Source organism: Ictalurus furcatus, chromosome 5 (assembly GCF_023375685.1).
Source record: "Ictalurus furcatus strain D&B chromosome 5, Billie_1.0, whole genome shotgun sequence".
In the NCBI taxonomy this organism is placed as follows: Eukaryota; Metazoa; Chordata; class Actinopteri; order Siluriformes; family Ictaluridae; genus Ictalurus; species Ictalurus furcatus.
Genome location: NC_071259.1, coordinates 419637 through 433057, shown reverse-complemented (window position 1 = coordinate 433057; position 13421 = coordinate 419637). Strand labels below are relative to the sequence as shown.

At 43.0% G+C, this 13421-nt stretch overlaps 1 protein-coding gene across 1 annotated transcript in view; it reads left to right on the top strand.

Moving 5' to 3' along the window:
* The first annotated feature begins 669 nt into the window (after positions 1–669).
* Positions 670–13421, top strand: part of gfra2a (GDNF family receptor alpha 2a) — a 63844-nt gene continuing 51092 nt past the window's right edge. The window contains exons 1-2 of the mRNA XM_053623960.1: positions 670–1274; positions 6452–6760. Coding sequence (XP_053479935.1) covers positions 1238–1274; positions 6452–6760 — 346 coding nt within the window. The 5' untranslated portion in view covers positions 670–1237. The remainder of the gene's footprint in view (positions 1275–6451; positions 6761–13421) is intronic.

Sequence of the window (13421 nt, the reverse complement as noted above, 5' to 3'; positions counted from 1 at the left end):
TTGAGCTGGACGGTTCTCTGGAGATTACAGAAGTTCTTGATGTTTCATTATAGGATCTTCAGAGCAGCGTACTGGTTCTTCAAACTATCATCTGTAAGCTTCTGACCGTCTCAGTCACGCTTTATATAAGTGCATTACATTTAACCTGTAAAGTGCACTACATAGGGGACAAGATTATATATGCCTTATAAAATGTACTACATAGCAAATAAGATTATAGCTCCTCCACCCTCCACCCTCCACCCTATGAAGTGCACTACATAGGGAATAAGATTATAGCTCCTCCACCCTCCACCCTCCACCCTATGAAGTGCACTACATAGGGAATAAGATTATAGCTCCTCCACCCTCCACCCTATGAAGTGCACTACACAGGGAATAAGATTATAGCTCCTCCACCCTCCACCCTATGAAGTGCACTACACAGGGAATAAGATTATAGCTCCTTCACCCTCCACCCTATGAAGTGCACTACATAGGGAATAAGATGATAAATTCAGATTTTTCAGTAGCTGGGGACAAGTTAACTTGTTTTAACTAAATTAAAACACTGCATGCAGTGCACTGCATGTCCATTTGGGATGAAGCCAGTCCCTCCTCCAGACACACACACACACACACACACACACCAGCCCTCCATCCTGCGCGCGCGCTTCTGGAGCAGAGTTGCAGGCGCGGCGGTGAGTGTGAGTCGCTGCTCAGCTCCTCGCGCTTTATTTGATCTTTATTATTATTATTATTATTAGTATTAGTATTATTATTAGTAGTAGTATTGTTAGTATTAGTATTATTATTATTAGTAGTAGTAGTTATTATTATTTATTCCTTTTTATTTCTGAGCCGAACCTCGTTGGTGTGAAGGTGTTGGAGCGCGCGCGCGGCTCAGGTCCTGTCCTCTCAGCCGGATCTCGGTTCTTCATCAGCGGCATGTTGGGATCACGTGCAGCGGATCCCGGGATTCACTCCTTCCTCCTCCTCCTCCTCCTCTTACACGGGAATAACTATTAAATAAACTAATAAAAGAGAGAAAACTTTACATCTTTACGGATTTATTTCACCGGATCCTGGTGGTGGTGATGATGATGATGATGATGATGATGGTGGTGGTGATGATGAAGGGTCCGCGCGCGCTGGAGGCTGTTCGGGATTTTTAACATTTGTGTCTGTGTGTGGGAATTTAAAAAGATCGTAAACAAAAACATTACAGTTTGTTTGAGATTGGTCTCGCGCTTCCATCATGCGGCTGTATCTGTGCGGATTCCTGCTCCTGCTAGGTGAGAACTTTATGACTTCCATCATTAACACACGAACCAGATATAACGCGGAATAAACACGACGTGTGTGTGTGTGTGTGTGTGTGCGTGTGTGTGTGCGCGTGTGTGTGTGTGTGTTTTTATATCTTGGTGGCAAGAGGAAGGAGAAGAAGATGAGGAAGGAGAGGAGAGGAAGATGAGAAGGTGAGGAAGGAGAGGAAGATGAGGAGGGAGAGGAAGATGAGGTATGAGAGGAAGGAGAGGAAGATGAGAGAGGAGAGGAAGATGAGGAGAGGAAGATGAGGAAGGAGAGGAGAGGAAGATGAGAAGGTGAGGAAGGAGAGGAAGATGAGGTATGAGAGGAAGATGAGGAAAGAGAGGAAGATGAGGTATAAGAGGAGAGGAAGGTGAGGAAGGAGAGGAAGATGAGGAAGGAGAGGAGAGGAAGGTGAGGAAGGAGAGGAAGATGAGGAAAGAGGAAGATGAGGTATAAAAGGAGAGGAAGGAGAGGAAGGTGAGGAAGATGAGGAACGAGAGGAAGATGAGGTATAAGAGGAGAGGAAGGAGAGGAAGATGAGGAAGGAGAGGAGAGGAAGATGAGGTATAAGAGGAGAGGAAGATGAGGAAGGAGAGGAGAGGAAGATGAGGAGAGGAATATCTGACAGGTTTTGACCTTGTGGGGACGTTTAGCAGGTCCCCACGAGGAGAACTGTAACAGAAGTGAAATGTATTGTAAGTTCCTGAGGTGAAGGTCAGAGGTCAGATGGTGGTGTTAATCAGCTGTGTTAATGATCATGTCAGTGGAAGGTCCTCACAGTGAGAGTAAAACAAACCTGTGTGTGTAGTGGTTTGCGTGCGAGTCTCACATCGCTATTACCGAAGTCAAAAAAGTTCAACCACAACGCACAACCTTAACATCCAGGTGTGTGTGTGTGTGTGTGTGTGTGTGTGTGTGTGTGTGTGTGTGTGTGTGTGTTTCCTTTCTGGTGTTTAATGCAGAGACACTCTGAGTGAGCACAACTGTGATCAAGGTCACCCTGCACACTGCAAACACATACAGTGTGGAAATAACACTAAGAGTGTGGAATGAACATCTACAATGTAGAATTAGCTGTCATGGTATGAGATTGACATGAGCATGAAGGTAACTCTTAGAACAGAATGAACACCTCTCGAGTACAAATAAAGCAGGTAGATGAATAAACACTGCCAGTACACTGTAAACTCTTACAGCGTAGACTTAACACCCTGTACAAACCCCGGTGGACAATTAACACTGCAGCGTAACGTTAAACTCTGGAACATCTACAGACTGCAGGCAAATCAATTCCAACGCTATTGAACCAACGCGTATCAGCAGGGAAACTAGCTAGCGTTCGTTCAGCATGCTAGCGTTCGTTCAGGATGCTAGCGTTAGTTCAGGATGCTAGCGTTAGTTCAGCATGCTAGCGTTAGTTCGGGATGTTAGCGTTAGTTCAGGATGCTAGCGTTAGTTCAGCATGCTAGCGTTAGTTCGGGATGCTAGCGTTAGTTCAGCATGCTAGCGTTAGTTCAGGATGCTAGCGTTAGTTCGGCATGCTAGCGTTAGTTCGGCATGCTAGCGTTAGTTCGGGATGCTAGCGTTAGTTCGGGATGGTAGCGTTAATTCGGGATGCTAGCGTTAGTTCGGGATGCTAGCGTTAGTTCGGGATGTTAGCGTTAGTTCAGGATGCTAGCGTTAGTTCAGGATGCTAGCGTTAGTTCAGCATGCTAGCGTTAGTTCGGGATGCTAGCGTTAGTGCGGGATGCTAGCGTTAGTGCGGAATGCTAGCGTTAGTTCGGGATGGTAGCGTTAATTCGGGATGCTAGCGTTAGTGCGGGATGCTAGCGTTAGTTCGGGATGCTAGCGGTAGTTCAGAGAATAAAACCACCCTCTGAAGTGTTGACTCGAGGCAGGTAGGTGTTAATTCAGCACATCAGAAGTTCATTAACACCGTGATTAGTCCGTGGAAGAGGTAAGTGAATACGATGTGTTAATTCAACACTAAATCAGACGTCTTTGAACACTACAAGAGTTGACTGAACACTGTGAGAGCGAGTGCGCGAGAGAGACAGACAGAAAGACAGAGAGAAAGAGACAGAAACTGAAACACAGATAGAGAGAATGACAGATAGAGAGAGACAGGAAAGAAGAGAGAGAGACAGAGAGAGTGAAAGAGAGAGACAGATCTCTCCCTTCTGTCTCTCTTTCTGTCTCTCGTTTACATTCTATCTTTTTCTGTCTCTCTGTCTCATTTTCTCTCTTTCTCTTTCTGTTTTTATCTGCTGCTCTTTTCCTGTCTCTCTCTCTTTGTCTCTCTTTTTGTCTCCCTGCTGCTCTGTGTCTCTTTTCCTCTCTCTCTGTCTCTCTCTGTCTTTCTCTCTAAATCTTTTTCAGTCTCTCTCTCTCTCTCTCTGTAAGTTGTCTATATCTCCACCTCTCTCTGTTTCTACCTGCCTCTCTCTCTTTCTTTTTCTGTTCCACTCTGTCTGTCAATCTGTCTCTCTCTCTCTCTCTCTCTCTCTCTGTCTCTCTCTCTCTCTCTCTCTCTCAAGGACACTGAAGTATCACTTTTACTAACTACTTCCTGTTTCAGGTCTGAGGAAGATTCAGTATAATGACCTCATCATCCCTCGTTCCTTCCCTCCTTTCTCTTTCAGAACCTGTAATGAGACAGTGTTTATCATAACGTCTCAGTTATCCCATCATGTCTGTCTCACTTTCCGCCTCTCTGTCTGTCTGTCTGACATTAATAAGCACTCATTAAAGAAAAAACAGACTCTCTGTCTGTGTCTGTCTCTCTCTCTCCTTCTCTCTGTCCATCTGTCCCTATCTCATTCTCAGTATTCACAGAAAAGAACATTCGGTTCTCTCTCCGTCTCTCTCCCTGCTTTCACTCTGTATATAGATAGAGAGATAGAGAGATAAATAGAAAATATTGCAGTATGTTTTGTAATACGTTGTTCTGTCTCTCATTCTGTCTTTCCATCTGTCTCTCTCTCTCTCTCTGTCCATCTGTCTTTCGTTCTCCTCCCATGTGATATCTGTATCCATTCTCAGACGTGTTCCTCACTTCATCGGAGCGCGTCCTCATCCACGTTTCTCCATCAGTATTTATTTATTAACCCGACCTGTAGGTGTCACTAGCGTCTCGTTTCCTCTCCTCACTTCTTCATCACCTGGAGATGGAAAAGATGAAAAAGTTGGGGGTTTTTAATGAATAAGTGAGCAACTTTGGAGTCATGTGGGGATTAAGCGTTTGGCCAGGAATAAAACTCTCACCATTTTACCTGTAACTCACAATAAAATACACGCTTAAATCATTACATCATATCAGAATAGGCCACGCCTCCTACCTGAGTGACATCATACTGGGTGCAGGAAGCTTTTCAGCTCTGTGATGTCCTCTGCATGCAAATATAAGAGAAAGAGGCACGGACTCTGGGTCTGTCAGTCACAGTGAAGGGGGTGTGGCCTCTGTGTGTGTCAGTCACAGTGAAGGGGGTGTGGCCTTTGAAGCTGTCAGTCTAAAAAACAGAGGTGTGACTTTTGTGTAGTAACTAAGAGAAGGAGGCATGGCCTTTGTGTATGTCAATCTTAGCGAAGGAGGCGTGGCAGATGTGTCTATGCATAAGAGAAGGAGGCGTGGCCATTGCTTGTGTCAGTCTAAGAGAAAGAGGCGTGGCCTTTCTGTATCTCAGTTTAAGTGAAGAAGGCGTGGTCTTTCTGTCTGTCAGTCTAAGTAAAGTAGGTGTGGCTTTTCTGTCTGTCAGTCTAAGTAAAGTAGGCGTGGCCTTTCTGTCTCAGTCTAAGTGAAGCAGGCATCGCTTTTCTGTCTCTCAGCCTAAGTGAAGTAGGTGTAGCCTTTCTGTCTCTCAGTCGAAGTGAAGTAGGCGTGGCCTTTCTGTCTCTCAGTCGAAGTGAAGTAGGCGTGGCCTTTCTGTCTCTCAGTCGAAGTGAAGTAGGCGTGGCCTTTCTGTCTCTCAGTCGAAGTGAAGTAGGCATGGCCTTTCTGTCTCTCAGTCGAAGTGAAGTAGGCGTGGCCTTTCTGTCTCTCAGTCGAAGTGAAGTAGGCGTGGCCTTTCTGTCTCTCAGTCGAAGTGAAGGAGGCGTGGCCTTTCTGTCTCTCAGCCTAAGTGAAGTAGGCGTGGCCTTATGGACTGTGGTCATGGAGTGCATGTTTGAAGTTAGTGTATAGAGTGTGTATATGCAATGAGTTTATGGAGTGTGCTCATAGAGTGTGTTTAGAAAGTGTGTGTACGGAGTGTGTTCATAGATCGTGTATATAGAGTGTGTTTATGAAGTGTGTGTACGGAGTGTGCTCATAGATTGTGTATTGAGTGTGTTTATGAAGTGTGTGTACGGAGTGTGTTCATAGATCGTGTATTGAGTGTGTTTATGAAGTGTGTGTACGGAGTGTGCTCATAGATCGTGTATTGAGTGTGTTTATGAAGTGTGTGTACGGAGTGTGTTCATAGATTGTGTATTGAGTGTGTTTATGAAGTGTGTGTACGGAGTGTGTTCATAGATCGTGTATATAGAGTGTGTTTATGAAGTGTGTGTACGGAGTGTGCTCATAGATCGTGTATTGAGTGTGTTTATGAAGTGTGTGTACGGAGTGTGTTCATAGATTGTGTATTGAGTGTGGGTATAGAGTGTGTTCATGGAGCGTGTTGTATGGATTGTGCTCACAGAGTGTGTATATATAGTGTGTTTATGAAGTGTGTATGGAGTGAATTTATAAAGTGTGTATGGAGTGTGTGTGTGTATGGAGTGTGTGTTATGTGTAACGGATGTGACAGAAGTGTGTCTGAGTCATGTGTAAGTGTCATTTCTGCTAAACACACTCAGCACACACAGTGATGTGTGCAGATGTGCGTGTGTGTGTGTGTGTGTGTGTGTGTGTGTGTGTGTGTGTTAGGACTGTATATGGTGATAAATGATAAATGATGCAGAAGTGGAGCTGAGTGATGTACACACTTTACACAGAGATCATTTCTAATAAGCAGTAATGAGCGTTAGACTCAGACTTTCATTACTAATACATCATCTCATTTCTTCTTCTCTTCTTCTCTCTTCTTTTCTTTTTATCTGTCTTTCTTTTATTAACATGGCTTCTATTCTTTTCTTCCATTATTTACTCACCTTATCTCTCTTTCTCTCCTCTTTCTCTCCGTAGACGATCTGTTTGTCTCCGTGTCCTCGTCCTTGTCCTCCTCCTCCTCCTCCCCCTCTCCGGACTTTGTGGACTGTGTGAGGGCGAGTGAGGTGTGCAACCTGAGTCCTCAGTGCAGCTCTCGTTATCGCATCATGAGGCAGTGCCTGGTGGGTAAGGACTGGAACTCCATGTTGGCCAATAAGGAGTGCCAGGCAGCGCTGGAGGTCCTGCAGGAGACTCCGTTGATGGAGTGTCGCTGTAAACGAGGGATGAAGAAGGAGATACAGTGCCTGCAGAACTACTGGAGCATCCACATGGGCTTCAGTGAAGGTAGACGCTAGCTCGCTCGCTAACTTCCTGCTGTGGAGAAACAATTTGTTTTTTCTTTCCTTGACTTTTCTCTTTAATTAGAACGTCTTTTTTCTTATTGCATTCCTCTTTGCTTTTGGAGAAGTAAATGTGGCTGGGCTTGTGGCTTGTTAAACGTTTTCCAGCTGTGAGCTTCTTCGTGAATTTTTACCTCATTAGTGTGAGATGAAATTGGTGTTAAATCGGTGAAATGAATCAAAACATTATATATATATATATATATATATTTCCTCTTTAGCTTGTGTGACACCACACGTTTGACAGCTACACCAGTCTTACTAACTCTTTTCAGGGGAAAGTAGCTAATGCATGCTCAAAGTCACCAGATGATGTCATAGACTCATTTTCATATTTACTGAATCATTGTGATCATCTGCATATCAAGCGCATGTTAATATGAAGAAGATTTTCTGAAATAATGAATCAGTCTGCGGGTGGACAAACAGTGGTGATTGATTAGTGGTTGGTTTTCATGAACAATGCTGATTAGTCGTCTAGACAATGCTGATCAGTGATCAGTCGTCTAGATTGCTGAACAGTGATTAGTCGTCTAGACAGTGCTGATAAGTGATTAGTCGTCTAGACAATGCGGATTAGTGATTAGTCGTCTAGACAGTGCTGATTAGTGATTAGCCATATAGACAATGCTGATCAGTGATTAGTCGTTTAGACTGCTGATCGGTGATTAGTTGTCCGGACAATGCTAATCCGTGATTAGTCGTCTAGACAGTGCTGATCAGTGATTAGTCGTCTAGACTCCTGATCAGTGATTAGTCGTCTAGACAATGCTGATCAGTGATTAGTCGTCTAGACAATGCTGATCAGTGATTAGTCGTCTAGAATAATGCTGATCAGTGATTAGTCGTCTAAACAATGCTGATCAGTGATTGGTCATGGGGAACAGTGGTGGTCAGTGATTAGTCGGCTAGGATAATTGTGGGTTAATTGCTCAAAATTACAATTAAAATGCATTTCTGGTGAAATGTCCCTCAAACATCCTTACTGAACAGAAGAAGATGTGTATATGGGTTTGTCACTGTCTCGTCGCATGCTGTTCGTCAATTCGGTCCACTGAGAATCCAGATCAGTTGTTGTAAAGTCTGAGTTTTTATCAATAATAAGCCTTATTTTGAGCGTGCACATGCAGTGGATTTGATGAGTGCAGCGTATATTCCCATGCCCCGTGGTTATGGATTTAATTCCAGACTGCAGTGTGTATAGTGTTTGATTGATTGACCCGGTTTCTGCAGATGTAGGAATCACACTGACTCTCCTGTACACAGTGCTGTCAGTGTTTAATCAAACACAAATACAGGACATTAGTGAGTGTAGCCGAAATGTATTTTTTACTTTATCAGTTACAATAAACAGATTAATTGAATCAAAATACCGGACCTGCTGAACGAGAGAAGAGCGAATCTCAGCCATGATTAAATGATTCACTGACTCAAACACTGACATGTTGAACAACAGAGGAGCGACTCCCAGTTATGACTGAAAGATTCGTGATTCGTAATCTGACTCACTGAATGTGAGACGACCGAATCTCTGTAATGACCAAAAGATTCACTGACTCAAGATTCATTATACATGCAAATATTAATTTCACAATTCACAGGTGTAAAAAAAAAAAAGCAATGAAAGATAATTATAGGCTATAACATATAATCTGACTGATTCGTTCACTTTAGTGACTCATTTAAAAAGACTGAATCATTTGAATCTAAAGGAAGAAATCATTTGTGAATGAATCATCTACCGCAGCATTTTGCTTTCACTTTAATTCTTTCCGTCCAGTGTGTCCACCCATCCTCCTCTCTTTCCCTCTGTCCATCTGTCCACTCGTCAAACACCTGCTTTTCTCCGTTTGACTAATTGCTCAGATTTACTAATTATTTACACATACCAGCTTTTAATCAGGTTTTATTTGATTTTTGGGGAACATCTCTGGTTCCTCCAGATCCTCGCTGGAACTGATTAGCATGCTTCACCAGTACACCATGAACATTTTATCGTTCGCTTTTTATATATTCTCTCCATCCGTCTTTCAGTCTCTCTCAATCTGTTCATCTCTCAATGCATCTATGCTGAACATCTCATTCATCTATCTATCAAATGAGCTTTTACTCCAGTCATCCATCCATCCAACCATTCATCCGTCCTAAATCCACATCCATCTATCACTTTATCCATCCATCTCTTTACCTTTTTCCAGTGCCCCATCCATCCATCCTCCTATCCACTCTCCAATTCACAATACCTCCATCGCTTCTCCGTCTATATTTACTTTTATCCTTTCATCTGTCCTCCACCACATTCCACCATCCATCTATCCCATCCATCCATCCTTATCCCCCAAATCCACTTATCCATTCATCTTTTACTGTCTCCCTTCATCCTTCCATCCAGCCCCCGTCATTCCATCCATCCATCCATACATTCAAACAATTTATCAATGTTCACTCTCTCCATCCAATCCCGAATCCTCCATCGGTTTATTAATTGTTTAATCCCTTTTCTGAATCTACCCCCTCATCCATCCATCCACCCATCCACCCATCCATCCATCACCCACCCATCCATCACTCAGTCTATCCATTCAAGTATCCATCCATCTGAATAAATATTCAGTTCATACATCTACCCTCTAATCTTATATCCATCTCCATCTATCCATTTTTCAGTCTGCTTCTCCATTAACACACACCTGTCCTTTCAACCATGAATACTGCCTGGTAATCGAGCCAACATTCTGTGTGTGTGTGTGTGTGTGTGTGTGTGTGTGTGTGTTTACATGCATTTTATTCCAGCTGAATTTGTACTATTCTCTTTCAGCATCATAACAACAGTCCAAAGCCTTGACATAGAATAATTGCTTCATGCAGTGAATGAGCTCATGAGCACACACACACACACACACACACACACACACACACACACACACACACACACACATATACAAATAGATATACATATCCAGATTGCTTTTAATGTTTAGGAATTTGTACATCTCCCCATCCAACCAACTCATATCCATCCATCCATCCATCCATCTAACCTCCATCAGATCCATCCATCCATCCATCCATCCATCCATCTAACCTCCATCACATCCATCCATCCATCCATCCATCTAACATCCATCCATCCATCTAACATCCATCCATCCATCCATCCATCCATCCATCTAACCTCCATCACATCCATCCATCCATCCATCCATCCATCTAACATCCATCCATCCATCCATCCATCCATCCATCCATCTAACATCCATCCATCCATCCATTCATCTAACATCCATCCATCCATCCATCCATCCATCCATGTAACATCCATCCATTCATCTAACATCCATCCATCCATCCATCCATCCATCCATGTAACATCCATCCATCCATCTAACCTCCATCACATCCATCCATCCATCCATCCATCCATCCATCTAACCTCCATGACATCCATCCATCCATCCATCTACCCTCCATCACATCGATCCATCCATCCATCCATCCATCCATCTAACCTCCATCACATCCATCTTTTCTTTGAATCCCATACCTGTGAACATATGTGCTCTATCACATATATCCATCTGTCAGTCCTCTCAATCCATTTACCCACCTGTCCCTCTGTTAAACCATTCCTCCACCTTTTACCCATCGCTCCACCCATCACTCCACCCATCACTCCACCCATCCATCCATCCGTCCATCCATTAATTCAGTGCCTTCATCTATCCATTTACATGTGTATATTCAAAATTTCAGACTGGACCAAATGTGTGTAGTGTAACTGCCTGCTGCTGTGTGTGCGGCTCCATCCACTCACACACACTCACACACACACACACACACTCACACACACACACACACACACACTTTGCTTGGCTGTGGCTGTTTCTGGATTACTTGTGCAGATCCTGGAGTAATGAATTGAGCCGCAGTGAACCAGGATTTAAGTAACATGAAGCAAATGGAGTTTGGCGGAAGGTCCTTCTGCCATCTGCTCAGTGATAAACACTGTGTGAACGAGGGAACACACTCGGAAAACACACACTTTGGGAAAGAATGAGAGACAGATAGAGAGATGAGATGACAAAAAGAAAAGAGGAGTGTCCTACACGGTTCCTGTGAGCACTTTCACATGGACTGGCTCTTCATCCAACTATCCAGTACCCATCTATCTACCCCACCGATTGATCCATCCATCCATTCATCCAACTATCCAGTACCCATCTATCTACCCCACTGATTGATCCATCCATCCATCCATCCATTCATCCAACTATCCAGTACCCATCTATCTACCCCACCGATTGATCCATCCATCCATTCATCCAACTATCCAGTACCCATCTATCTACCCCACCGTTTGATCCATCCATCTATCCATTTTTCCATCCCCTTATTTACACACCTTCCAATTCCCAGCCATCCATCTTCTCCTCTGTTTTTCACTTTTATCCTCTAGAATCACTGTCCATCCTTCAACTCCTTCAACTATCAATCAGATCATTTCTGTGCCTTACAGGTTTTACTTTAGCTATCCATCTCATAATCCTTCACTCTCGTCACCATCCATTCATCCATACCTCCATACCTCCAACTATCCCTTTTTATCAGGCTTCCACTTCCTTCATTTATACAGCCTTTCATATGTCTGGCCATCCATCCATCCATCCATCCATCCATCCGGCGATCCATCCATACAACTTTTGCCCCCACCCTTTATCTTCCCATCCATCATTCTACCCAATGATCAATCTACTCGTTTATATACCACTATTACACAAATTCACTACTCCATCCACCCATCATCCATCCATCCATCCATCCATCTATCCATCTTTTGCCCCACCATATGCAGTATCTGTCCATCTATCAAATCACCCAACAATCCATTTACTCTTTTACACCCCAATGTTTGACATATTTGTCATTCCATCCATCAATCCATCTTTTCCCCCCTCCATTTACCTGTTCATCCATCAAATTACCCAACAAGCCCTGTTCATCGTCCACTCCATTGTTCTCACCATCTATACATTCCATCATCTATCCATTCACTCATCCAGCTCTATCTATCTACACATCCATCCATCCATCCATTTTATGTTTCTACACATTTAGCATCCAGTGTTCCTTTCAGGCATCTTTTACTCCATTACCCATCAATCATTCATACACTTCCTTCCGTTATCCATTAAATTATTGCTCAGTCTTCCTTCTGTTTATCCATCCATCCATCCATCCAACCATTTATATTTCATCTTTGCAAAATATCCTTCCTCCACCATCCTTCATTTATTATTCTATCCTTCTCTAGTCCATCCATCCCTGTGTCCACTTATTGACAGAATCCCTGCTCTACGATAGAGACGTTAGAGAAGATAGAGAATATAGAGAAACGCACCTCTTGACCAGGGATTTATAAATGAACACTCTGTCATGCTGTTTCTTTTGTCTTTACGTTACTCTTTACATTTAAAGGTTTATTCGTTCACACAGAAATGCCACTTGTCTGACTCGCTCCTATTCGAATCGAAATGTCACTTAACAACCTTGCGTCTTACATCATCCCGGTTCCCATGGCTACACGTCTCCTTGTGTCTGATAAATATGTTTTTCGCCCTTGTTGAAATTAAATGTCTGCAATTCCCCGTGGTTCTCCATCCGTCACTAGCTCGGGTTCTCATCAGCTGAGAGAACTGAGCTTGCTGTAAGGAACGTTAACAAGACTTGCAACGTGGATAATTTTACCATTTCACACGAGCATGTGTGAGAGCGCGAGAGTGTGAGAAGTCATCACCGTATCACATTTCTCCTCTGATTCACACTGGGGTGAGAGACGAGTATTACACTGGATGTCACTCTACTTTCATCTGTTAGCGTGTGATCTTCAGTTCTTTATGCTCATTATGTTCAAGTCCAGTCAGTCATCCACAGGGCTGTGCTCCAATACTCTGTTCACCTCACCCATGTTGACCTCCCTTGATAAGTGCAATAAAGATGCTCTGATTGTAGCTAAAGCATTTCTGACTAAGTAAAGTGTAAAAAAAAAAATAAATAAAAAAAAGATGCTTTGCTCATAAATAAAGTCTTGCACTTACTCAGTAGCTGTGACATAAAAACAGCAATAGAAATAGCCTTGCTCGTTGGGTACAGTACATTAGTTTCTCTACAGCTGCTTTGTCACAGTGTTCTTTGTTTAAAGCACAATATAAATATAACTGAAGTCAACTGATTTGAATTGAGGTATATAGTGTAAACACAGGGTACACGAGGGCTTGCTGGCTAAGTGCAGTGTAAAACAGGTCTAGCTCACTTCCCGTGTAGAGTGACGTAAAAACACTAAATGTAGTGTAAAGTAGGTCTACATCGCTAAATGTATAATGTAAATGTCACGCTGTAAAGGTCCAGCTCACGAGGTACAGAGTTAATGTAGTGTAAATCAGGTATAACTTATTAAATGTAGTGTAAAGCAGGTCTAGCTCACTAAATGTGTAGTGTACATGTAGTGTAAATCAGGTATAACTTAGTAAATGTAGTGTAAAGTAGGTCTAGTTCACTAAATGTATAGTGTAAATGCAGTGTAAATCAGGTATAACTTAGTAAATGTA